The sequence below is a fragment of the Melozone crissalis genome, unplaced genomic scaffold (genome assembly GCF_028551555.1).
Source record: "Melozone crissalis strain CALT ecotype California unplaced genomic scaffold, PUWL_Pcris_2 ptg000027l_1, whole genome shotgun sequence".
Lineage (NCBI taxonomy): Eukaryota > Metazoa > Chordata > Aves > Passeriformes > Passerellidae > Melozone > Melozone crissalis.
In genome coordinates this window covers 71071919-71099609 of record NW_026535805.1, presented here as the reverse complement: position 1 = coordinate 71099609, position 27691 = coordinate 71071919, and the positions used below count along the sequence as shown (strand labels likewise).

The window sequence follows — 27691 nt, the reverse complement described above, 5'->3', positions numbered from 1 at the left end:
GTGAGGCTGGCATTATAAGTGTCTTTCTGTGGGTTTCTTTTTAACTTTGGTGTTTTGCTATTGTGTATGTTTTTCATTCCTCTGGTTACTTTTGTGTATTGTTAATTAAGATCCCCTCTATCTGATTGCAGACATTCATGGAAGAAATGACCAGAAAACAGCCTGATGTGGATAAAGTTACAAAGACCTACAAAAGGAAAGCACTTGAACCCTCTCCAGTACAATCTCATATTCCTGTCCTTGATAAGGGGAGAGCAGGAAGTAAGTAACAGCGTATTTTGGGGTGTGTCACACTGCTCTATCTGTAAAGTTTACAGATTGCTAATAATCCAATAGGTTTGATTAACTTCTGGTGAAAGGGGGTAAAGTTCTCTTGGCTGACTTTTCTAATTATCTCTCATTTTTATAAAATGAGGAAATTTCTCAGACCAGACATGTATTTTTACATTTTGTCCTAATCTTTAGGAATAGCTATTTTTAAAGTGTGCAGTCTTTCCTGTGCCCTTAAACTTCCAAGAGCAAGTACATGCTGAGTCTTTGCAAATCTTCCATTATCTGAAAGTGCAGACAACTTCACAGAGAGATATGGAGAGAAAATTGTGCTCTTACTGTCTATAAAATTATATTAATCCAGTTAGAAGTGTATTCAGTGAAGTTGAATGGAAAGTGAATCACCAAGTGAGGAAATTGCTTTTTGTATTTTTAGATATACTTACCCATTGTATTTTATACTTACCCATACATGGAACCTGCTTCTAAAATGAGGTTGTTTACTTTGCAACTCTGAGAGATTTACGAAGATTTAATTTAAACTGCGCAGCTTGACTAGTGGAGCCCTCACCAGTTGCTTCTGGCTAGATAAAAGAGGCTGTAAACACCACTGGGTTGTTCCCCAGCAATGGTAAAAAAAAGAAGAAAAATCCCACTATATGGAATCATCTTGGGGTATGACCTCCTTATTTGGGACAGGAAGGAATAATTTTAGGAGGGTTAAGTGCATTTCTTGTGAACATTTGTTTTGTTTGAACTGGGTGAGCCCTATGCCTTTTATCATGTTTCAACAGGAAAGCGTTCCCCAACACCAGGCATTTATCCCTCAGCAGCCCAGGCACAAATTGAAACCAAGAATCCACGGGTAAACCTTTTAGTCAGCAAATGGCAGCAAGTTTGGCTTCTGGCATTGGAAAGAAGGAGAAAACTTAACGATGCTTTGGACAGACTTGAAGAGGTCAGAAAAGCACTGTACAGAACATACATACATTTTGCGTAATTTTCTTTATCCTGGATTAAATTCCAATATTGTGAATAACTCCATATTTGTTGTATTATATTGTATGACACAGCTAACTGAAAACACTGTGGTACAGGTGCTTTAATGTGCTTTAAAAGCTGTCATCATCATTTTAAATGAGGAGAGCTGAGATGTTTAAAATGCTTGCATAGGTCCTCAAAAATCAATTATTCAACAAAACACAGATGGTATCTATCTCATTGATGTTCTAGATTGATGGATTTCAGCTGAAAAAAGTTTTTTCTGTTTTTTATTAAGCTGAGAGAATTTGCCAACTTTGATTTTGATATTTGGAGGAAAAAATACATGCGATGGATGAACCACAAGAAGTCTCGTGTGATGGACTTCTTTAGGAGGATTGATAAAGATCAGGATGGAAAGATTACAAGACAGGAATTCATTGATGGAATTCTTTCTTCAAGTAAGTTTTTAAATTAACATAAGATTGAACTTGGAACAAGCATCTCATGAAATCTTATTGTCTAGATAGTGTGACCTATGAATTTTATTGTGTTAGAAGGTCACAGATTTCCTTTTGAATTTATTATTATTACTTTGTAATTCTTTTACTTGAAAATATTTCTGTATTATAGAAACTCTTTCTAGTTTTTTACATTGTGAATCAGCTTACAAATGTCACATTTGTATTATTGTCTAATTAGTAGCTTGCCGGTTTATTGAACTCAGATTGTCATTCCCATAGTACACTAGCTGCTTCAACAATTACTTTTTGATTGATTACTCATAATAGCAAAAAGTACCTTATGTACCTTATAGATGATTTTCAAAATGAGTTCATAGGATCATATGATTTTTATTAAAGAACTTACATAGAATAGTTTCAGTTACAGAAGGAAACTGTAATTTTTGAAACCAGTGTGTTTCCACGAACCATGAAAATATTTATATACCTATATAGTAAGGTTTAAAATGCCAAGCAATCAAACTAGAAAGGAATTTTCCTAGCTTTCCTGGTGGATCAGTATTCCTTAGTTATGGTGGTAATGTCAGTCTTCCACATTGTATATGTGATCATATTTCCTTCTAGGAACTGACTCATAACAAACAAGGACCTAATACTTAAAATAATCCTTTATCTTCAGATCATGGAGACTTTTGCTTTGAACAGCAATGACTCAGAATTGGGCTGCTTTTAGCATTTCACTTTAGTGTTACTCAGTAGGAAAATATTGTACTCTGTATATTTTCCCCCTGCTTTAGGAAATGCAGTAAAGAATCACTATGTGTGAATTTTGCTGTTTTGCTTGAGTTAATAAAAATTAATGGAAAAAACCTAATGCCACCACTTTTAACTCAGTTGGCATCAATTTATTATAACCACCAAACACTCCTGGTATAATCCTGGTTCATCACCTTGAAATTTTCTTTGACCATTTCATTGAGAATCTCTGCTGTGAACTTCATCTAAAGAAGGACTTCATGAAACACCATGCATGGATCTGCCCTGAGAAGGCTTCACATTCCAGATTTGATCAGCACTGAAATGCTTGCTTGACCTTTCCTCACTAACTATTTGTCTTGTTAATTTCTGGTATTTTATGCACTTTGGAGGTCAAAATGTTAACACCCCCCACCCCCCATATATTTTACAGTTTAATGTGTGTCCTTGCTTTTGTCTCTGTCTTTAAGCCACACTGTGGTACTCATTTTAATCCAATATCTGGGTAACAGTGAAGATTCAGATTGAGGTTTTTTTCAGAAATATTCCTTCACTTGTTTGAGTGTCCTTATTTTTTTGATAAGGACCAAATGTCTATCTGTCACCAAATGCCTAATCACCTTCTAATATTTGTGATAAAGCTTCTCATTGTAATGGGATTGAAAAGCGAAAAAATTTGTGTTGCTGTCTTTGTCCTGCAGAGTTCCCTACGAGCCGACTTGAAATGAGTGCTGTTGCAGACATTTTTGATAGAGATGGTGATGGATATATTGACTATTATGAATTTGTAGCAGCTCTTCATCCAAACAAGGATGCATACAAGCCTCTCACAGATGCTGACAAAATTGAAGATGAGGTACATTCTCTGCTTTCTTAGGTTGCATTCTCTTCTACTGGGGTTGTATTCTATGATAATTCACTTTATTTTCACTCCTATTTAATTTGAAGCTTACTAGGTACACAAATCTTTGTAATTGTGATATTTAAAGTAATTATCCTGTTGTGGTTTTTTGCAGGTTACAAGGCAGGTAGCGAAATGTAAATGTGCGAAACGGTTTCAAGTGGAACAGATTGGGGATAACAAGTACAGGGTAAGTCATTTAAGGACCTCAGTTCTTTCAGCTTTCTTCATATGACATGGTTTACACAAGGAATTAGGCTATATGAATTCACAAGAATCTTGTATGACAATTACATATTTTCTTTGAGATTGTCTAAATGTTTTTTTCTTGTTAGAACATATAGATATGTTCTAAAAATATGGAAAATTGCTGATGCCTGTATTCATTTTCACTCAAACTACCAAAGCTGTTTTCAGTCATAGGAATTTTTAAGAGCTAACAGCACACATCTGTACACATGCATACATATGTACAATATATCCTCAAAAGCTGGTCTTTCTGCCTAAAAACTTTAAGTGTTTAAATTGTAGCTGTTTTTCTATTATTTTCATAAAAACAGTTACTGATATTTCCTTGTGGTATTGTGTTGTACTTCAAAAATCTTTTACCGAAGTGTATTCAACCATTTTTACACTCTTTTGTCATTTTATTGGAAGACGCATACTTCTAAATATAAGCAAAGTGTTAGATATCTGCAGAATTATTATAGATCACAGAAAAATAATATCAATCAGTAGAGAAAGATCTGCTACCCCTGGATTCAATGGCCAGAAAAATTTGAGGTAAAATATGCAACATTTGGCTAAGAGAGATTAATAAGTACTTGTAGATTTTAAAAGACTACAGAAACAGCAATGGGAAGGAAACGAAGGCCTTGAATATTTTCCAATATTCAGTCTCTGGATGGCTAGCTACCTGCTCATCTCTCAAGTAGATACTTTATTTAGTATGTCTAATGTGTTAGTTTGCATGTGTTCTAGGTCATGTAGAGAATTTCCTGTAAACTAATCGTGTCTTTCTTCCATTTTTCATTTCTTATCAGTTCTTCCTGGGAAATCAGGTATAAACCAGTGGAATGTGTTATGAAGGTTTTTTTTGGGTTTTTTTGGTTTGGTTTTTTTTTGTTGTTATTTTCTCTCTCTCTTTTTTTCCTCCCCCTAACACATATTTAAGCTTGCAATGGTCAGCCTTCTTGCCATCCTTTAATTTTCAGCTAATTCATTGCTGGTCAGCTGTGGTATTTCTTTAAATGCTATGGAGCATTCCTTGTCTCAGGATCCCTGCTATACAATCCCTCACCTGCTTTCTTTGGTCATTTTCCTCATTAAGGAGATTACTTTTAAAGGAACCAGATAATGGTCAGCAGCAATTCCCACAGCGAAAAATCTTGAGCATTTAAACTGCAATTGTAGAGATCACAATTATCTAATCAGTTTTATAGTCAAATTCTTCAAAATTCTGTAATGTTATTTTTAGGCTATTTGATTAAAGGCTAATCATGGCAAACAGATCCCAGTGTCTTATCACTTATTTATTGCAAATTGCACAAAAAGTACTTTCATCTTTGCAAAAAAAAGGTACAGTCTCTAAGCAATCAAGCAGACTGATTAAGAACCTAGCTGATAGTTATTACTTTATTTCCTAACACAGTGAATCTTTAAATACATATTTTGGAAATAGGCAAAATAAAATTGCTGTTCCCCTGTAGAATAATGCCTCTCCCAGAGTGTTTTCAAGGAGCTATGGCGAGTCTATAATGTGCTGGAGCTGTGTTAAGGAATGCTTTGTGTCAGCTGGGTCACTGGTGAGTCCTCCCTCAGCAGGAGATGCTGCCCAGTGCTTACTCCTGTGCTACACGCTGATACACAGCTTCCTGAAGTGCTAAATCACATCTGCCCAGTAAGAACGGAAACACTCCCTACAAATCAGGTATCAGGTTAGTCTTATGCTTTTAAAAAGGCAATAATGGATGTAATCCATTCTGGACATGCTAGTGGTAACAGCAATAGCCATTTTAAATCTCAAGATGTTGAAAATGTGGGTGCACTCTTGTTTACTAGCAGAGCCTGTTGAAGTATAGAAGAAAGCACAGTGCATAACTTTGCCACATGCCTCAAGCAATACATCTAAGCAATAATTTAAAATATTTTCCACATATAGAACAAGTCTCTTTTTGAAAGAACTGTTTGAAATTATGTTAATCCTTTTATCTATCATCTGTACTCTCAGATCTGGGGAACATAGAGCATTCCTTGAGAAACTCTTACTGATGCAGAACGGCACCTACAGGCTATTGTCAAGAACAGACCTTTTTGTATCTTAAACTCCTTTATGTTTTTACCTCTGGTTATTTGAAATAATGTTAAATACTGTTTAAAGAAAGTTGTACCAGGCTATTTTAAGAAGGAAATCAACCGAGTTACCATAAGAAGAAATGCAGTGATAGGTACTATTGTATTACCATGTTACTTTCCAGCCCCACTTTCTGAATTAATTTCTAGCTGGGCAGTTTCCAAAGCACACTTGACCCTTGGTGTAGTTGCCTGATGGGGTCTAACTGACTAATTAGGCTGTGATGGAGGAAAAAATAAAGAAAAGAAGAAAGATACTATCTTCAGAATCACTAGGAAAAAAATTTGGTAGGAACAAGCCAATGAAAATAAACTGTGTTAATTTGGATGCCTTTAAAAAAAAAAACCTGTGATCTACATATATAAAATGGTTCTTTGTTTGGCACATATTGAATGCATTATTAAAAAACTCTGAGAAATAATGCTCATGTAAATGTTCTTACTTATAACAAATACAATTTATTATTGAATTAAGAAGCAAGCTTTGCTTTTGTTTGGTTCCTAAAAGTAATATTCCTTTAAACTTATTCTCTCTTCTTGGCTTGAACAGTACCAAACAACTAAAGTCATCTAACAAGCAGGGAGCACATTTTTGGTGTGGTTTGTTCAGTCCCCTCACTGGAGCAAGTAGGTGCAGTTGAATTATGGCCAACCTTCTCCAAGGGTCGGAGATTGTCCCAAAGAGGGCCACTCAACTCCCATTGGTTTTAGTGAGTGCTCTGCATGTTTGTGTGAGGGTGCACTGCACTTGGCCTGGTGATCTGGTATCAAAATATTTTAGTAGTGCTGGCTTAAAAGTACTGAATTCTTCTGGTGAGTTTTCTTGAGATTGTGAGGTCAGCATTTTGGTCATGCTTTCTTTGATCTGAATGTGAGTGAAGGTACTGCGTACAGGTTTTGTTACACAGGTTTCAAGAGCAAAATATGCATTTGGCCTGGCCCAAAGGACTCATACAAGAACTTAGTATGAAACAGACTCATCTCTGAATTTGTGAAGAACCTTGATGTGTAGTCAGAGGAATGACAAACATAATTATAGTTATTAATCATTCATTGCTTCTTTAATGTTCCCTTCCTCACATGCACCTTGCTATAGGTAAGCAGTGTCAGCACTGTAGTGCTATACCTGACAATATTCCCATAGGTTAATCAATTGAGAGAACTGTGCAACACTCATAACATGTTGAATTTCCAGATTATATACTGCTTGTTTGAAGTGATGCTGCCTTCCTTTCAGCTGACAACATTAAAAATCAAGACTGTTGCAGAAGAGTGTTTGCTTAAGATTTTACCAGTGAAATAATGCAAATAGGTCTTCATTAATTTGCACAAAAGCAGACTGTAACCAATCAAATAATGTACTACTAATTTTGCTTCTTTTATGACCTCAGACATTTGAGAATCAAACATAAAATTAAACCTGAGTTTCTTCCTTACCATCCTGCCATCTTCTTTTGATTAATGCAGTGCCATCTGATTTGAAATCTTAACAGCTTTAATAATCTGCATAAATAAATAGATTTTTTTTTAGCATTTACTAATTATTAAATATCAAAATAAACTTTTTAAAAGGTCTGATTTTTTTAACCTATCAGTGTTGAACTGCATCTGAATGCCTGAGAAGCTCAGACTGTCATTTGATTTTTATTGCAGTTTGGTGACTCTCAGCAACTGCGCCTTGTTCGTATCCTAAGAAGTACGGTCATGGTCCGTGTTGGAGGTGGCTGGATGGCACTTGATGAGTTCTTAGTGAAAAATGATCCTTGCCGTGGTATGTAACAGAAATGTTAAAGACTTGCAGCTTATTATTTGGATGCAGTCACCATTCATTGTCTCAAGATGGAGATGGACTTGTATAAAATGCCAGTTGTTGTAAACATCATCTCACTAAATGTCACATTTTTGTGAACTTTAAATCACATGGTTGAGATCCTCTCAGTTGCACTGATGTATGTCTGGAAAAACTGTGGTGTCTTCTGCACAGTTCCTTCAGTGTTATAGTGGTGTAAGTAAGAACTGAACTTAGCCCAAATAGACTCGATGGTATGTAAGTGGCTTGTATGACTTGGCAGAAATAGCACACAGAAATGTCCAATAAAACCTTCTCAGCAACACAATAAGTCAAAATAAGGCAATTGAATTGATGAGTAACACCACCACCACAAAAACCTCTGGCCAGTGATTCTTCCCAGTCTTTCTACCTTTGTAACCTTGTCTTTTCCTTGGCATCTTCCCCAGAAGCACTTTGTAGATCCCTGAGCCTTACACAAAGCAAGTGGAAAATGTTCTGGTCTGGAGGACATTATGCTCCGTGGGAGCAGGGAGTGCTCTATCACTGAGCCCTCCAGGGCATTGCATCAGCATCAGCTGTTTTCTCAGGACACAATACTGAGGACTGTAATAAGGAATTCCAATAAATTATTGGATATTTATTAAGTATTACATCTTTCAGTGTCAACCTAGGAAAAAATTGTAACACTCTACCTGTCAATAGGCCTGAGAAAAATGTTCGGGGTACAACAGAACCAACCAAGTTAACCCTTCAATGAAGCCAGATCTTCTGAGACACATTTTATTTTCTACTACTCTTTTGAGGAATAGAAGTAGAAAGGAATAGAAGAAGGATCCTTTCTCTTGGGTATATTTGAGCAGATGTCAACACAGAGGGTCTAAAGAATACCTGTAAGAATACTCTGTAAAATCAGCATCACTGGATGTTGTGCATTGCTACCTAATCCTTGCCTGGTTGAAATCAGTGTTGCAGGTTCAAACTTTTCCTAAACCACTTCACCTAGCAAATTTGCATTTCCACCAAGTGCTCCTCACGTATTCAGATGAATCATACTGCAAAGAACCGTGGTCATAAACAGTTTCAAAAGTACTGCACCTAGTCACATAAAATCTCTTTAGCTTGTATTACTTCTTTATGTCAGCAGATAAATACCGCTGCCACACAAGTACACTTGGGACTGCAGCCGAGTCTGTCCAAACGCCATTTCCTTCTGCCTAGGGGACCTTTGAGGGCTCACCTCAGAACACTTAGGGACAACTTTTGCTCAAGTCCTGTCTTTTGGCCTGGTGCTCCAAGTCTCTTGCATATGCAGCTGCTGTACTTGATTTCTTCTCCTGCTAACGATTTTCTTTAATGTGACCCATGTCCTGTGTCATTTTTTCTAGTTCATCATCACGGGAGTAAAATGTTACGTTCGGAATCAAACTCTTCAATTACCACTCAGCCTACTATAGGTTGGCAAACCCCTCTCTTTGTCTCCTTCTCCTCTTCTTCTCTCTCCTTATTTCCTTCCCGCTTTTTTAATATATGTATACTTTTAGCTATATGCTTCACCCTTCATATTTAGCTTAACATGTTCCTACATGGGCTGGTGCTTTGCAAGCTAATTTTTTTGACACGCTTGAAGAGTGTTTCAAAAACAATTGCCATTCACACTGACACAGTTAAATGCTAACATGTCGTGCATTTATTCATGCAGAACATTCTCTTGTATGTGTGTTTGTATGTGTGTGTGTGTGAGTGCTTAGCCACCAATTACTTCATCATAGTTTGGGTTTTATGTTCATCATTGCATGTTGCCAAACTACATAACTTCATACTTTTGAATAAATATATTTGCTGCTTTCCTGTAATTTCTTCTAGAACGCACAAGCAAGTATTATTTATTATGAATAGCTGTAGAGTTAGCAAAACTGCCCATCAGGTTGTGTCTATGTATTAATAGTTGATTAATTAACAATGATTTAGCACGTTGAGCATTCCATTATCACGCTGACTTCCTTTGACAGTGGTTCATTCCTGCTGGCATAAAGTATTAGAATAAGTGAGTCCTGCACATAACTCTTCTGTGTCTAAAATAAATGCATTACATAGTAATGCATTTTATTTATTGTTAAAATGTTTTGGAGTTGGCATGGCAAAAATGGCAATAAACAGCCTTGCGACAGCCTTCATGTCTGAGTCAACGAACACCTCTCTTTGCAGCTAAAGGGAGGACAAACGTGGAGCTGCGTGAAAAATTCATTTTGGCAGATGGTGCCAGTCAGAGCATGGCAGCTTTCCGACCAAGGGGCCGTAGATCACGACCCTCTTCCAGAGGTGCTTCTCCCAACAGATCTACTTCTCTGTCAAGTCAAGCTGGCCAGGCAGCTGCCCCACAGGCTGTTGCTACAAGTACACCGAAGGTAAGGAGAAACCTACAAAACTGCACTGGTTAACAAATGGGGTATAGATTGAATTTTTGGGATTTTCCTCACTCCAGTAATATTGCTGCATTCTCTAGCTGATGGAGGAAAAAGTGTCTCCATTTTATTTGAAAGTCTGAGGTGGATATGAGAGTGTTTTCTATATGTTTTCTCTACTGTTTGTTTGCAACATGGCAGTAGAAGAATTTCTATGTTTAAGGAGCCACATGAGCTAAGCGGCAGTTTGGGAACTGCTCTGAAAGATCAACAAACCTCTCCATTTCACTTGAAAAATAAACTCTGTCATCTCTTCATTTTAGAACATTTGTCATTAACTTTTTCTGCTTAGATTTTATTTCTACTGAGATTTTGAAAGCTTGGGTATCCTTCTCTGTGCCATAGTTTTCCTCTACTGTCCTTCACATTTTGATTTACCATTGTTTCATACAGACACCACATCATTTAACACGCAACTATGGTAAACCATGGTTGACAAACAGCAAAACATCAACTCCTTCTAAGCCACCAGAATCCTCAGACTATCAAGGGTCATCTGCAGAGGTACAGTAAGGACAGAAATTCTAGTCTAATGACTTCCTTCACTAAAACTGTCACTTCACTAACAGTCACTAGAGTTTCAGTATGTCTAAGCTGCAACATCCTGTGTATATTAATGCATTGTCTTTGTTTTAGACCTTTGTCAAATTATTTCTTACTTTTTCCCTCTCCCCAAAGTTTGTTTTGTTTTTTGGGTTTTTTTTAATGTTCTATTTTTCATGGGGTTTTTTAATTTTTAGGAAAATAGAGCCTCACTGAGCTAATGTTTAAATCTCAAATGCTCAATAAATCAGCAAAGTATGGAATGAAATAGTTGAGTAAATGTGGAAAAGTACTTTTTAAAAGAAAAATAAAACATTCAATATACTTTGCAGGTTTCTTTCCTAAAATTGTTTACTTTGAATTCATTAAGTACTACAATGTTTCTGAACTGCAGACACGAGATTAATAAATCATGATCTCTAATGCAAAACCACACAATAAAGAAATACCCAATCACAGTGAAGAAGATGGCAAAAAAGTCTGGCTGTGATAAATAGAACTTTACAACAACTGAAAGTTTTGTTTAGGGGGTAGTGACCAGTCATTGCTCTAACAGGATAGCTATTTGATGACTTAACAGGAAACTAGCGTGGCTTACATGGAAATTGCTAGTATAGCAATTAGGATTATGCTGGCAATTAGGCTGTATGACCAAAATTTAAAGGGGCTTGAAGCCAAAGTGTTTGCTTTAATGTCATGACAGTCAGTGAAAAGATTGCAGCTGGATCAGGCTGCACACTGATGTGTCATTTGTGGGAGTTACTCTTGCCCTGGGTTGGATGGAGGGCTTGGAGAGGAGAAGCTTGTGCTACCACTCCCTCTGTTGTATCTGCTTTTCACAAATCTGCACTTTGATGCCTATTGCTGTTCATGTGACACCTTCTGGTGTGAAGTGTCCATACCCTCAGCATGGCTTTTCTCAAAGATGCACAACAAACTTCTTCCTCCCACCTCCTGTGAGTGTTGTGCACATGCAGGTGTGTCTGTGGGTGCAGCACTGCAAGCACACGGGGCTGTGGCTTAGACTGATTAACAGCACTGAATTTAGTCAGTTGTCAGTTTCTAACATATTCCTGTATTTTCTTTCATCTCTTAGCTGGTAACTGCAGTGAAAGATTAATTGATGGTACATTAAAGGGTTTATAGACATGGAAAGATGTTGTTTTCATTGAATTACAATGACAGGAAAGCAGCTGGCCTGATTTCATATGGGGGCACTGTATTTCTTATCTACTCTTCCAACTGCCAGTAGTTTCAGTGAGTTTCTTTTATGTAAACCAGTGTGGTTTAAGATTATAAACAGAATGGTTAGGGTGGGGTAGGTTCAGTGGATTTTTTAAGGCATTCTGCTGCCCAAGAGAGCAGTTATTCATTTTATATGTAAACTGCATTTTGGCTTAGGGCAAAACTGAACAGGCTAGTTTGATTTTTTGCACTGGTGATTCCCTCCCAATGCCTTGGCCAGAGTGCAGCAGCTTCAGTGGAGGTAACAGTGTTCCCTTTCTCTTACCCTCCAAGCAGTGTGTGTAGAGCAGAGGTTCCCAGGGTGGGGCTAGCTGTATGTCCAGCACTGTCCTTGGCCGTAATGAGAGCTTAACATTATGACCTGCCCTGTCAGAGCCAGCAGGATTGCTCTGGAGCATCTCAGCACTCTTTTGTTCAGAAGGGGTCTGAACTGGCAGCTGCCAGGCAAGCTCCTGCCAGGCCTCTGCTCTGTTCTTAGCTCAAGGCAGCTTCCAACACATTTCTCTGGATCCTGGTTTTCAGTACCTAATTCTATCTACAGCTCTATGGAGATCAAGGGCACAGAATGCAGGATCCTGGGATCCAGGCCACTCCACAAACTGCATTTATCACTGCACTGTTTTTTTCTAATTTTTGAATATCTATGTAGTATTTTTGTGTTATTAAATTACTGTGAATACTGGAATTTTCCTCTTATTTGCATATGCCTCTTATTTAGTGAGTGATACTCATTTTGAAATCTGATGATTCAATTTTTGTGGCTGTGAAAGAAATTTTGGGCAGATTTAGGGCAGATTGTAAATCAAGACTTATTTCAGAAATAAGAAAGCAGGCAGGGTAAGACTGGGTAGTAGAGACATTGTAAGGCAGTATATTGACAACTGGAACTTTTACAGTTAGTCCTATGGCCTTTTTTCTGTTTTCCCTTGTTTTGGCTTGGGTTTTTTTTTCCTCCTAGCATAAGGTTTCTGAAATTTGGTAGCCTTGTTTCAATTTAAAAAATATTTTCATCACCTATAGCTACAGCCAGAATGGTGGAAATTCAAGTTATGCAGATACAAACTCTCAGTATGTACCATCAACTAATCTTACCTGCTTGACTAATTATAAAAAGGTAGCTTTTTTCTTTCTTCATATGTGTTGAAATACACACAAAGATGCTAAACGTTAAGCAGACTTAAAATGATTCTTTTGTTGTTGTTGTTTTACATTTGGACTACTTCAAATGCAAACTGCTAAAGGAGCATTCTAAACTTCACATTATGAATAATGCCCATAGTGGCTTAAACCAATATTTCAGATTCACAGTGAATGTTGTGATGATCACATCCTAAGCTATGTAGTCCCTAATACTAGTCCTTGTCTTCAGTTAAAAAAGCATTTTTTGTGTTTTGGTTTACATAGGGAACACCAATTCAAGGAAGTAAACTGAGACTGCCAGGGTATCTATCAGGGAAGGGTTTCCACTCAGGAGAAGACAGTGGCATCCTGTCAACAGCAGCTACCAGAGTCAGAGCTCAGTTTGCAGGTGAGTGTCTTGACTTCAGAGATTGATCTACCACTTGCTTTGTTTTCCACCTGAGCACTTAAGGTCACATTAGGGGTCAAGGGAGATGTCAGAAGAGTGAGAAGGAGTAAAAGTTGTACAGTCTTGTACCCCATTGCTGAGGGTGCACATAATCAGGCCCTCCATTCACATGTTCAGCTGTGGATGTGTGAATTCATGCCTGCAGTCTTCTTGAGAATGGTACCTTCAATGCATCTGCCCTAGGAACTGGGGAAGAAGCATTTACTCAAAGGATCCAGTTCTTTACAGTATTCAAGTTGTTCTCAATTGTGATGGAGCAAAGGGGGGGGGGTCACTTAGTCATGACCTGTCTATTTCTTTTGGAAGAACTGCAGGGAGCAGCTGTAAATTGCCTTATTAATGGAATATCCCACAGAGATTTTAAAAGCAGTATACAAAAAGAGAAGGCAGTGAAGCTGTGCTTTGCAACACAGTTCTTCATACATACAGGGAACCAGAGCTGTGAAGATCAAAAATGCTTAATAAGTAATTGGAAAATTATGAAAAACCACATTAATTGTTTTCTGTTTAAGATTCCTTGTTGCGGTTTTTTCTTCACAGCACATTGTCTGGGCAGGCTTTTACTTAGCAGGCTTGCTGAGAGCTCATCTTCTCAGCCCTTTGTTGGGCAGGATGTCTACTTTGCCCTTGTTTACTTGCAGCTTTCATCTGTATGGGTTTGAATTTATTTTCTTTTTAAAGTGCTACACATTTAAATATTGGGATGTTCATTTGCATCTCCAAGATGCCTATATTTAGAAACCATGAATGCATGAAGAGACCAGATATTGATTTTTTTTTCCCCCAATTAATAGCTGAGAAATTGGCAGGGGAAATAAAGGCTCTGGCTGTTGAGTGAAGGTACAATGCATGTCTAGGAAGTCAGTAAAAGCTGCCAGGATAACGCATTTTTGATAAGATAGGCTAGTGATGAACTAACTCGGTGTCAGCATTTGATCTTGCGGTTCCTTTTCTTTAGTGCGAGACACAGCATCAGTTAGCTTGCCTGGCAGACATTTAAAGTTTAGTTTGTGCAATAAGGAATTTTTGGGGGTGCTAAAGACCTAGGAAAGACCTGCACAGATCTTCCATCCTCACCTTTAAACCTGGTGGCTATCCTCTCTTTTTTTAGACACCAGAAGAACTCCAAGCAGACCTGGTAGCCGAGCAGGAAGCAAGGCTGGCAGCAGGTCGAGCAGCCGCCGCGGCAGTGACGCGTCTGACTTTGACATCTCAGAAATCCAGTCTGTGTGCTCCGATATGTCAGAGACTGTTCCTGCCACCAGCAGGCCGACACCCCGAGCAGGCTCTCGGCCAGGATCCGCCAAGCCTTCTAAAATTCCAACCCCCCAGAGAAGGCCACTAGCCAGCAAATCGGACAAGTCCTTGAAGAGATAATATGATTGGCTCCATAAAGGTCTTTTCCTTTTGCATTAAATATTTAAGTTCATAAGATGTAAAATATTATGTAGAAATTACTGTGAAATATCGCAAGAGGTGGATTTTTAATTCTGCAGATGGCCTTATTTGTGTATTTGTCTTCTTATTTTATGTGTATAATTTTTGTCAGATTTTTTTTTGTTTTGCCATATCCTGTGAGAAGGGGAAGAGTTCTAATGTAAACTAACAGTTGTACACAGTAACATGTAGAGAGTACGCTAAAAAGAATTGCTGAATGTACAGTGTACTGAATGTACAGTAAGTCTCTGCAACCTCAATAAAAAAGGCCTATCACTATGTCATTAGTTAACAGTAAAGGATACCTCATGATTTTTCTTTAAAAAAGAAAAAGAGAATACTGAAAGCCAAAAGACACAATTACACATTTTGAGCTAACTAAACAAACACTAAATGATGTATGTCAAAAGTACTAAGGAATACAAACACACCTTCACAGTACCCTTATTTATACAGCATCTCTCAGAGAACTCACAGAGTTAATTAAGCACTTGCCAATTATATGATACTCCAATACCTTGCAGCATTTCTGTGCCATTGCTTTCAATGAGGCCAGACACATTCTGGATATCTGAACTATTATTCTGTAAGAATATCAATATAAAGTGCATTCATGTAAATGTGAGGTTTTCTTTTGCTTGAGTGGATGGTAGCACTGTATCATTGAACTCATTTTGTATCAAAGCAATTTTGCTTGCAGAAAGCTCAGAAATAAACATGTCCCTTAACTTTATTTCTATTGTATTTCTTATTTCACAGGAAGGTAATTTTCTGTGTTATGTTTTAGAGCATATGCCATTTCAGATGACCAATAATTACCATAGGAACACAGGCTTTAATGTTGTTTCCCATTATCAGCTATCTGATTTTGGTTAGCTACTGTATTTGTTTAATAAAACACTAAATTGCACATATCAGAGCATATGAGATTATATGTAATTATTGTGTGTTGACAATTATTTTCTCCATATTAAACTGTGTCTTTTACGTACCATGTATAAAATGCATAGAGTAATTCACTTGCTCTGTTAGTCAGTGAAACATTCTAGCCATGCATGGATTCATTGAAAGGATACCTAACAGCTCAATTTCACTGGAAAAAAAGGTGCAGCTTCAAATGGGAGTGCTGTAGCATGGCTGGATAGATGCTGTGGTAAGTAATGACAGAATCTCTAGAACTTTCAAATAATATCAGAAAGACTTGTGTAGGACTTGGCCAGATAAAATAATACTCAAAGATAATTGAATCAATCAAAATCCATTTGTATCAGGATTTCCTTCAACACAGAGTTGTACAAAGGTTTGTGGAAAGCCATGACCAACCAGTCCTACCTGGCTTGGGAATCAGCACAAGTGTTTACTGACAACTGAAGCATCAGTCTCTGCTGCACTGTTTTATCTTTCCATTTTTCACCTCTCCTGTTGCTTCTGTTCATCCAGTGACTGCTTTCCTAGAACACTAAAATATATCAGAATGATTTTGGTGCTTTTTGAAACCCCCAACACCCTTAGATAGTTTTCAATATTTACAAATGATAGCTGAAATAACTCTACTTGTAAGCAGGAGAAAGGAAAAGGATAGAATTTGGGAACTTGCATGGATAATTTGACAGAGAGGTGGTGGCGCCCAGTGGAATATTCTTGGTGCATTTTTTTTTAACCATGAGACTGATGTTCAAAGGATGTGTGGGGAGGACAAATCTCACTCCTTTGCAAGGGTGCTCTTTGTATCCCAAGAGCAACCTACCTACACAGGAGCTAGTGTTGGCACCTACTTAAAGCACCTTTTATATTGCAGTCTTAGCTCAAATATCTTTTTAATGCTTCATTAATTATGCAACTTTATGGAATCTTTGTATGGCTACATTGTAATTTTATAGAAATATTAGAGGGGTGACCAGCCTCTGAGAAATCCAATGCCAGCTAACTCAAGGACAAAGCAGATTACTGTGACTTGCTAGTGATTGCAAAATGGGGGAGGATGGAAGTGGGAAAGTGGGAAAGTTCATTTATTGGCTGGAGAGAATCATCCAGTGTCAGAAACCAAATTAATGGTAAATTAAATAGGACTAGAGATTCAGTGAAAAAGCTTAAATCTGCCTCCAGATGTTATACCTTAATTAACTTCTTCCAAAAATTAAGTGCTTTAGATTGATACTAAGAGAATTTTCAAAATTCTTTTGCCTGTAATACAAAGTTTACACTGACAAAAGTCTGAAAATAAATAATGGATGCTCTATACCTCTATGACCCAAGGAGGAATCTGCAGCATTTCATGGAAAAGGCATATTGTGAACACATGGATAAGTGATAGGCAGCTCAGTTTTAGTGAACTATTTTTGAAAATAAATTAGTGGTATTCAATATCCATTTTTCTGTAGCTGAAAAGCATTTCTTCTTTGGTACCAGCATAAATGGGAGATGAAGGATCAGCCCTACAAGTACTTCCCCACCTCATTCAGTTGCATGAGAATTTAACCTCATCATTGGAGATGAGTTTTTCGCCCTTTTATTACCTTCCTTTTAACAACAGGAGTTGATCATAAATTCATCAGCCTGTTAGGTGACCATGAGTCAATTACAACTCAGTGTGGCCCAGACTCCTATACCTGTGTATTCTGTGGTTGTCCTGCACGGTGAAGGAGCTGAGGTGATGGGCTGGGAAGAAGGGTTGGACAGCCTGTGGCTATGGGAACCATACTGTTAAGTGAATAATGTATATTTAGCACTTGGAAAAGCTGGCTCAGTTCTAGGCTTCTTTTTCATTTTCAGCTCTCTGCCTTTCTGTTCTGTTGCTTTCAAAATGGGAAAGTTTCCACAAATTTTCTGCAATCTGCAGATGAAATCTGTAGTGATCTAATGATACCTCCCGGTCTAGGCATCCTCAGCTTCAGTTAAGGTATATTGTGAGCTTCTTACATGCTAATGCAATCAATGACAGTAATTCAGACTTTGCCTCCAGCACATCTCTTTACAAAATCATATGAATGAGTTTCTCTTAAATCTTAATTTAAAAACTAATGCATTTCATAAAAACAAACTGATGCAAGCAGCTATGCCATACCATAGTGAGCAGCAGGGTTTGGACCCGTGGTTGCCACAGCTCTGACAGGGCTGCCAGCACCCCACATGAGACAGGGGCTCTAGCATTAGCTGTGTTCCTCCCAAGCGTGTGGCAAGCAGACACATTGCTGAGCACTTGCTCTTAATGTTCCGTGAACGACCACAGCGAGGGAAACTGAGCATTGCTTCATTCCCTGCACACCAGCTGCCCTAACTGCTTCCAGGTGTTTCCCATCCTCAGGCTGTTGGGTGGCACCTGAGCTCACCCTGGAGTAGAGGTATTTAGCTAGATGCTTGCTCTGGCTGGGGTGGGGTGATATTAGAAGGGTTACAGGCTTGTGCAAGGTGAGTAGGCTTTTACACAAGAAAGAAAATGTGCTTTCCTATTGAAGCTTGTTTTCTCTGATGAATTTGAATAACATGTTTGCAGACACGGAGGTGGAGGAGATGGTTGGCTTATTTGCTTTTCTTTTTAAACGGTGCAGGTAGGTTACTCGTGTCTGTGGAAAATAAAAACCTTACATTTCCTAAAAACAGGAACATTGCAAAGGAAAAGGGAGCTCTTCAGAAATGGATGCAGCAGCACCTTAAATTCTGTGTAACTTGCAGAAAAATGCTGGGTGGTTGTTAGTACTGAGGTATTTTTAAGTCCTCTGCTAAAGAATTGTTTGGAGTTTTGCTGTTGCAAATGAAGTAGTGTCTGACCTGAAGCTAAAGGAACTTCAGGGGTTGTTTTTTCATAATTTATTAGTTGTTTTGATCAACTGAGATGGTTTAAATAGTCTGAATTGCATTTTGGGGTGCTCAAACTGTATTTCTCTATTGGAAGGGTATAGGAAAGCATGATGAAGGTGAATTGTGTAACTTAGCTGGAATCCTGGCTGAGTAAGTATGAAAGTGTTAATACATGTGTTATTAGCACTTGGATAGTTGAATATGAGTAAAAACCTCAACCTATAAATCAGGCCCTGTCAGCATTTACAATACTATTTGTTCTTCTGAGAGGAGGCAGATGGAGTGGTGATAGCTTTGTCCTCAGGGAAAGCTGATGTGGAGCTTTTTGTAGGGGTCATGATGATCTTTACACGAACTGGAAAATTATGCAGTACCATTTTTTTTTTTTTTTTCCCCCTCTTCTTTTTGGGGCTTGATCCTGGCTCTCCCAAGTCTTAGAGTCACAGAATAATTTAAGGTGGAAAAGACCTCTAAGATCTTTCTGTTCTTTAGGCAGAACAATGGGAACCTAGGGATCTTTGAAAGAGTTTGCAGTGTCTGGGCTATTTTTAAAGACAGTGAGTTCACTTGATAAAGAAATATCTCTATAACTTTAAATATCAAAGCATGAAAGACACCAGTGGGGATGAGGAAAACAGGCTTCTAAATATGAAATATTGAGGAACTCTGGTTTGCTTATCAGGAGAGGGGATGTGACTTTAAGCAACACTGATTTGAAGCTTTATAGACCAAACCAACGAGATAAGGTAATTTAGGCTAGGTAATGTCCACCAAAGACTGAAGTAGCTAAGCTGCTACTTGGAGTCCTCTTGTCCTGTGAGCATGAGAGCACTGTCTAATATATAGTGAATGTCTTTTCCAGAAAGATACTGGTGAGCTTAAGAAAAGTGCTGATTGGTTCAGACTTGGAAAAATGATAGGCGCAGTAATAAATGAGATAGTAGTTTAAGCCTGAATAAATACGCTGTGGAAGAATTGGCTTAGCTTTTGAAGGGATGTCACGCCTTAGAAGCAGCCTGAAAATCCTTGAAAGGATCAGTTAATATGGACAAAGGTTGAGATTGACCACATGGCTTTGCAAAAGAAATCAGTAAATTCTCAAAGGAGTGAGCACTTATGGGATCAGAAGAAAGGGCTTACTGAGGGTAAATAGCACATTGCAAGCTAGGAAAGACAGGGCAGGAGAACGTGCTCAGCTTTAACAGAGGAAAGAGCTCCGCAAAGGAGCCCTTGACAGGTTTTAACACAAAGCTGCAAACGCTGGCTCAGGGTTCCTGAAGTGCACATTGTTGGACGGGCGCTCTGGAAAAAAGCATCGCTGTGTTTGTGACTCATTGCATCTCCTGGGGGTGTGCATTGCTTTCCACTGATGCTGGGCATCCTGCAGTGACTGGCTCAGCCCTAGCCAACTAATCTTAGATGGCTAGTTAAACTAGAAGGAATCCCACTCCAAATTAATGAGCTTACTTCAAGCTAAGAAACACTGCATGGGATTTTCCCGAGTGGTTTGGGAATTCTGCTTCTAGCTTTTATTACTTTCACACCTTTTTGGTGCACTAAAGGTATTTTAGGGTATGCAAAGTATGGATCATCACATAATTTTGAGTCATTTCTAGACATATTCAGGAAATGCAACCCATGGAAGAGGGGTGGAGAATCCCATCACATTATCACTCTCATACTTTAGGAGTTTTGAGCCTTCCTGGGTCCTTCAGCAGCAAACCCAGGTACGAGGGTGTTCCTCTCTGTGTTAATCTCAGTCACATGGATCTCTGCAAGGCCTGCCAATCCTGTTTCCTTTGAATTTTCCAATTGTTAGTCCTCCTGGGATCCACTGGCACAAGGGAAATGAATGTGTCTGTCAAGGGACAGTGGCAGATCATCCACAACCTCAAGGCTTAAACCATTAAAAAACTGAAGTAATTGAAAGAATATAATGTTGACATGTTTCTCTTCCTTTCAAGTGTCCTATGGATCTGAGGAAGATAAGTGGTTTTTTTCCAAAAGACATGAGCTATTCATTAGTATGGTGTGGTTGTTTTGGATTTTTTTTGGTTGGTTGGTTATTTTGTTTGTGGGGTGGTTTTATTTTTTTGTGTTTTGTTTTGTTTTTTCCTATTTGCCTTCTAAAGAAACACAATTGAGTGTGGCCATGCATGAATAGCTCTTTCTGGAATGAAGAAAAATAAGTAACTATTTCTTTGAATAGTTATCCAGTGAGAAATTAAACCAGAGCAACAGTTTATTAAATGGAACTTAAGGCCAAAGCATAGACATTCATGTTAAAGCAAATGTAATTGCTTTTGTAAAATTATAATGAGATGTAGTAAACAAACCACAGTTAAATTGGGCAAGCCTAAAGAAGGCAAGATGCTTGTGTGCAAGGCAAGTGGAGGCTGCTTCTATGCACTGCTATTGTTTTTTCCTCACAGAATGTATTTGCAAATATAGCTGTTCTGAACTGTACAACAGCTCTGCAGCATTTCCTATTAAAATGAGCAAACTGAATTTTCCAGCCCATGTGTGTGGCTCTGTAACAAGAGCTGAAGTGATGCTTCCTGTGGCCAGATGGTGAGGAAGGTGTGCGAGCCCCAGCTTGGCTGGAGCTCCTGGTTATGGCCCCACGTAGGCAGAGCTGTCTCTTCTCCCGAGAGACCTGGCAGTGACTCTGGGGAGGTGATGCCTCATCAGTTCTGCTGATGTTTGGGAAGAGCATGAACATGATCACAGTGCTTTCAGACACTAGAAAGCCTTCCTTAAGTCCACTGATTAGATCAATGGAGACTTCTCCATGGGACTTCTACTAGTAGAAGGAACTAATGAAGAGATAACCTTTAATAATTTGTTATCTACGCACAATTCAGGCTATTCTTTTTTTTTTTTTTTTTTTTTTTTTCATTTCCCTGTCCCTCCAACCCCTCTAGCTTATCAGGATTTTTTAAATCTTTCTAGATTTCTGAGGAGGATTTAATTCATTAAGACGCAAAAAAATTTTAATGTAGCACTTGCTAATGGAAAAGCTCTTCTTAATTACCATTGGAAACTTCAGCCCCTGAGTGAGAACTTTATATTTGGTAGCTTTAAAGCTTTCCATGTGAGAGATCTCCTCCTCCCCTCCAAGCTCCCACTCTGTTTCCAATAATTTGTGCAGGGCTCTCCAAGAATGTTGCAGTGATCTCATCTGGTAAAATAACCCTGGTCAGCAGTAGCCCGAATCCTCCATTAGGCTGTGTGTGGCTGTGGGGTCACCAGGCTGCCACCACCAACCTCTCCCCCACTGCAGGAGCGATGCCCTGGGGCTGGGGCCCACTGCACTCTTGGAGGCAGAGGGTAACAAGAAGTGTCTGTGGGCACAGCCAGGGGGTGGCAGGCGGTGCTTGGAGGCCTGGTTTCATGAGAACAAGGTCTGCCACACCTCAGCCCCAGCAGCAAGAGGGTTTATCCCCTCCCACCCAGGACGGGCGTGCTGCAGAGCAGAAGCAGACAATTAGTAAGGAATTTGCTAAATAGCAATACAGACTAAAAGGGGGAATTACCAGCTGGGGTTTTTCTATCAAAATGGCAGAGATTAAGGAATCTTTTCCTTGTCTTAGATATATGGCCTACTGTGTCCAGGATGTCTTTTCATATGGTCTTTATATAAGTCAGTCTCTGGCCCTGAATGCTGTACTATTGAACTCCAGGGTATAAGATACGGTCTCCAGTACTACGTAAATAAAAGCAAATCTTTTCAGCTGAGTAGTGAAATGATGTTAAGGGAGTTTGAGTTCAGGCAGAGTGATCTAATCTGGCTGTCAAAAAATTCAATAAAAACTCTGAAAAAAAATTTTAAGTGTGCAAAGATTATGCTATGATTGCAAAACTACCAAAAATTTTCAGAAGAACCTGTTGGATGGGCAGTATTTTAGGCAGCTGCATTAACATGAACTGATAGTTTGGAGAATTCACTTTTGGGGCTTGCTGCTGGATTTTTTGCAATTAAACACTTGTGCATGAGCTTACCAAACTGAGGTCATTTGGATGCATACATGGTTTGGAAGGTAGAGTTGGAGATAAAATCAGTTGGATTAAAGTACAAGAGGAGAAAGACATCATTGGGTTGTTGTTATATTAACTTGCAAGGAAACATTTTTTCTGTAAACTCACATATGTAGTCTCAGACTGGAGCACCAGCTGTGTCTATCTCTGGAGAGATCTAACTAACAATGTATGTCAGAAAAAATATAGCATAGTTTATTCATACCTCTCAGAACAGCAGAAATAAGGCTGAAATCCATGTGCCTGAAAAACAAAGCCTTGGGGAAGTTTGTACTAGTTCCAAACCTGTCCAAGGATGGTCTATAAGAGTGATAAAATGCCATGGCAAAGAAAAAAGCAAATTAAAGCATAGTTCCTAATCAAACTCTGAAATAAGTGTTAAATTCAAGGAAGAACAGACTTGTCAATTAGAGTGAGAGCAGCAAGCCCTGCGGCACAAACTTTTTTCCTGGCTCTGAGCATTGGGGGTGTGGGATGAACTTGGGAATGACTTGATCAAGCCAGGAGAAAGATGGCTGAAAATCAAGTTCCATTTAATTTTTTTCCAGTCAACATTTAGTTGTGTTTTCTGTCAAGGTTATTCTTTAGTTAGTCTTTCAGAAGGGGAGACTGGCCAAAAAAAAAAGGACTCTGACATTCGATGCCATATCTTGCAAGAGCTATTCTTTGGCAGGGCTCTGTTCTGGGAGTAAAGCAGGAGATGGACAGTGCTTCTTTAAGCTGATAACAATATTGGGAGAGTCTTTTCTCAAAGAGATGCTGCAAAATGTTGCAAAGAAACAAGCCAGAGTATCGAGCTGGATGATATTGGGACATTTCTTAGGCTGGTATTTCTGTAAGAAACCAGTATAAAGCATTTGTGTTGGTGATTGTTCTACAGTTTAAAAAAAAAAAAAAAAAAAAAAGAGGTCAAGTTACTGGAAATATGAAAAATGCCATAAATGATAGTTTCCTGGCTAGTCTTGGTTTGCCTCAGTAATGCTTTGGTGATGCTGTGCTTCCAATAAACATTAGTCTAACAAAAGACATTCTGTTTCCAGCACTTCTGATGGTGACTCTTCTCTCAAATCTAACTCTTTGTTGTCTGGTTTGGTGAAGTGGTTACGGCACTCTGCCAGCACTATTCCTCTGTCACTGAAACTGTATGGACAGTGATGACTAGCTGAGCTGGCAAGATAGGGATGGCATTTCTTGCTCACAGAGTCTGGGGTTTTTTCCTTGGACTTCATAGTTCTGGGTGGAAAAACGATGATGACTATTTGGTACTTCTGTTGCCTGTGGTGAATGAAACCAACATACAAAAAAGCAATGTAAGAATGCAAAAATCAGTAGATACGAGTACTTAGAAAAATCCTAGATAAATGCAAGCCTAACTTTAATGGATTGCCTTAGGATGTATTTTCCTGTTCATACACATCTCTCCGTAGCATATCAGTTCACCTGGAGAATGGAATCCAAAATGTACTGAAACACTTCTCTTTTTTCTTCCTTTTTTTTTCCTGAGGCCAACAGGTGGTTGATTTAGAATGGGATAAGTATTCTGTGTACTTCCAAACCTTGTCTTATGTTTGAGATAACAAGTTATCTAAGTCTTGTTCCAAAGAAATGTTTAAAAGTAGAAATCAGATGAGATGGGAGAGAAAAAAACCTCCTCTTGGTGAAGATAGAATTGCTTGGAACAATGTGGCTCAAAGAGCAAACATTCAAATGCATCTTGTTTACAAAGGCAGTAGGTACCAAAGCTGTCTGCAGAACAGAAGTGTTCAGTCCTCATAGGGAGTGTCCTAAATACAAATTAGAGTTACTGTGTCACTGCTGCTCCCTCATTCTGGTATCTGTAGCCTCTGCAGAGAGCTGCTCTGCTCTTACCATTTTAAGACCTCTTTGGTCTCCAGAGAGAGACCACCTTCCTTTTGCAGATAGGAAACAGAGAAACAGATTAAGCCCTTTGGCTGGGAATATTCAGGAAATTTGCTGGCGAATTAGGAAACTGGTTTGGCACATGCTAATCTTCATCTTCAACCTGAGCAGAACATCCCTCTCTTTCAAGAATGTCATTATTTAATTATGTCTGTTTAGGAAACGAAATATAATCCTCCTTGTTTGAAAAGACATCCTGGCTCATCTGGAAATTTAAATTGTGATTTAAAAATAGCTGCAAGTCAGTGTTTACTCATACAGTATTATCTGCTGGAAAAGGCATTGGATATACTAGTTACAAATGTCCAAGTCCAGCAGTTACATTACACTGTGACCATGGAGTGTTTCTGCTAGGGAGCACAGGCTCAAGGGCAACACAAACATGAATATGAATTTGCCTTTTAGTTTGGGGCTCTGGAATGTTTCTGTTCTAACAAAACCAAAACATTGACTCTTTCCCAGCAAAGTTATAAATAGAACGTAGGCACCCTACTTCTTATACAGAAAGATAAACTGCAAAAGGAGATTGTGTGCAAAATGAAAAAACAACCAATTTAAAATGCTGATATTTTACTTGAGTCTCAGAGCTGCTTCACTCCTGCAACAAGCAGCTGCTATTTCTCCTTCATTTTCCCATGTAATTGATTTACTCTCATGACTAAGAATGGCATGATGCAGCACAAACAAGACAAATAGTCTTTCTGCACAGTGGCCCCCCTGTGCCTCTCACAGGTGAGCTGAAGGTGATTCTCAGGTCTAGATGGTCTCAAGCAGCTTTGGGGTTCTGCAAACTGTGCAACCAGAATCCAGTAATGACATAGGTCAAAATGTACTTCTGCTCCTGTTTTAGAATCTCAAACACATTTAGGCTGGAAAAATCCTCTAAGATAATTGTCACACCATTAATCCAGAACTTCTAAGTCCACCACTATACCATGTCCATAAGTGCCCCATTTACACGACTTTTAAATATCTGCAGGAATGGTGACTACTTCCCTAGACAGCCTGGTCCAGTGCTTGACAAACACTTTTGTGAAGAAATTTTTCCATCTAAACTTCTGGTTCAATCCACTTCATGTACATTTGCATCTGGAACTTGCTTTGTAGATGATATAAAGCTGGGAGCAGTGGCTGATACTCCAGAGTGTTGTGCTGTCATTCAGAGGGTCTTGACAAACTGGAGAAATGGTGACCAGGAACCACACAATGTTCACCAAAGGGAGTAAATATGAAGTCCTCCACCTGGGAAGTAAATCCAAGCACTAGAATGGATGGAGTCTGACCAGATGGGAAGCAATTTTGCAGGAAAAGAGCTGGGGCTTCTGGTAGATACAAAGTTGATGTGGGCCAGCAGTTGTCCTTTGGTACAGGTGTCCAGCAGCCCCTTGAGTTGCCCCAGCAAAAGCTTTGCCAGGGGGATGAGGGAGGGGAGCCTTTGGCTTCACTCAGTTCTGGCAGGGCCAGCGGGGCCATGTCCACCTCTGGGCCTCACAGTACAAGACATGGGGGTAGCAGAGGGAGGCCAGCAAATAACCACATGATGAAAGGATTTCAGCATAAAAATGAGAGTGAGAGAGAGGGAGATGTTACCTGACTGGGGCAGAGATAGGAATAAAGATGGAAACTCACTCTGTTCAGTGGTGTCCTGTGGAAGAAGGAAAGACAATGTGCTGAAGTTGGAGTGCAGGAAGAATACTTGGGGACTTTGCTGTGAAGGTGGCTGAATGCTGAAAGAGACTGTCTAGACAGGTTGTGGAGTTGACATCCTTGGGAGACATTAAAAACCTGACTGGTTGTAGTCTTGAGTGGCATATTGTAGCTGACCATCCTCTGAGTGGGGGCTGAGCTAAATGATCCCTGGAGGTCACTTCCAACCTCTGGAATTCTCTGATTCTGTGACTTGTAACCTCATTCTACAATAGAAAAATAGTTATTTTAAATGATATTTGATATTTACAGGATTTACTACTAAAGGAATATTGAGGAGCATCAGCCACAGCTTCAGCTCCCAGTGGGCTGTTTATACAGGTAGACAAGACCTAGGACTATGAAAGAGAAGGGCAAAGACACAAAGGGATTAGCTGAAGGCAAGCTGCAAGCCTTGTCTTCCTCATTTCTTGCACAGTACTCTATTCACAAATAGGTTTTTCTCCCTCCTCCCCCCACAAAAAACAGTCTGGATTTTGTTTCTAAGTCTGCATGGGTAAAGAATGAGATATGAATGTACAGCTCTCACTTATAAATTTATTAATATAGATTATATTTCTGAAATAAGTTTGCCCTCTATTCAGCAGCTGGGGGAAACAGAGGTACATTGATTCTGTGAGAACCTCTTCAAAGGTCCGTTCACAGCCATTCATGGGAAGTGCTACATTGCTGGGCATGTGTGAGAGAAAAAGCACTTTAATTGAATTCATGAGTGTCCAACTGACTGCCAGATTGTGACTGGCCTCTGTGCAGGCCCAAAGTTGCACATGTTCTGCTGGGAGCAAGAAACTGCTGTAGAGACAAGCCATCCTCTGACTCTATGAGCTGCCCAGGAGACCAGGCACTGCAAAATGAAGACAAATCTGTCAAGGTGGCCATGGGAACCAAAAACAAGGCTTCTTGCAATACAGATCATTCATTTGGCTGAAAGAACTCCCAAATGTGGCTTCTATCTGTGTGCAGAGCTCTGAGCTGTAGGTACTCTGAATAGAGCTGAATACTTTTAGGTTTGTGTAGGAAATGCTGGGTGTTAAGTCCAGTCTGGGATACAAAACTACTGTGAAGTAGAAGGATCAGTTTCAGTTTTATGCAGTGTTCTTGTGACTTTGTCTCTATAGGTATCAGCAACCTCCTTGTCTCTGTTCAAATTTTGTTCAAACTGTACAAGTCTGCTCAAGAGCAAAACTTGGCTTCAGCTTCCCTACAGTGCTGTGGGATGTTATTCTCCTCGGTAATATGTGCCTACAACTCTTGTTCCACAGATGCAGAAGAGGTCACAAGTCATGTTATTTTTAAATGTGGACTCCATTTTCACTCTACCTTTGCTTGCTTGTTGTATAATATGTTTTTCATTTTCTGTCCTTCCATGATTAAAAGCTAATCAAATTATATTTTCCTCAAAATGGATACTGACTAATAACACAAAGCATCCATAAG

At 39.0% G+C, this 27691-nt stretch overlaps 1 protein-coding gene across 6 annotated transcripts in view; it reads left to right on the top strand.

Annotated features, from left to right (window-relative positions):
- DST (dystonin) overlaps nt 1-15705 on the top strand; it is a 290047-nt gene extending 274342 nt beyond the window's left edge. For 2 of the 6 annotated variants that reach the window (XM_054279827.1, XM_054279828.1), the window contains 11 exons: nt 132-261; nt 1065-1228; nt 1550-1712; nt 3173-3327; nt 3488-3562; nt 4416-4433; nt 7378-7495; nt 9722-9921; nt 10372-10482; nt 13171-13294; nt 14466-15705. In XM_054279827.1, the coding sequence (XP_054135802.1) occupies nt 132-261; nt 1065-1228; nt 1550-1712; nt 3173-3327; nt 3488-3562; nt 4416-4433; nt 7378-7495; nt 9722-9921; nt 10372-10482; nt 13171-13294; nt 14466-14731 (1524 nt within the window). In that variant the 3' untranslated portion in view covers nt 14732-15705. Of the gene's footprint in view, nt 1-131; nt 262-1064; nt 1229-1549; nt 1713-3172; nt 3328-3487; nt 3563-4415; nt 4434-7377; nt 7496-8901; nt 8971-9721; nt 9922-10371; nt 10483-13170; nt 13295-14465 lie in introns of all 6 variants that reach the window. The other 4 variants (XM_054279823.1, XM_054279825.1, XM_054279829.1 and 1 more) reach the window with 3 other exon arrangements.
- Nucleotides 15706-27691: the final 11986 nt, after the last annotated feature.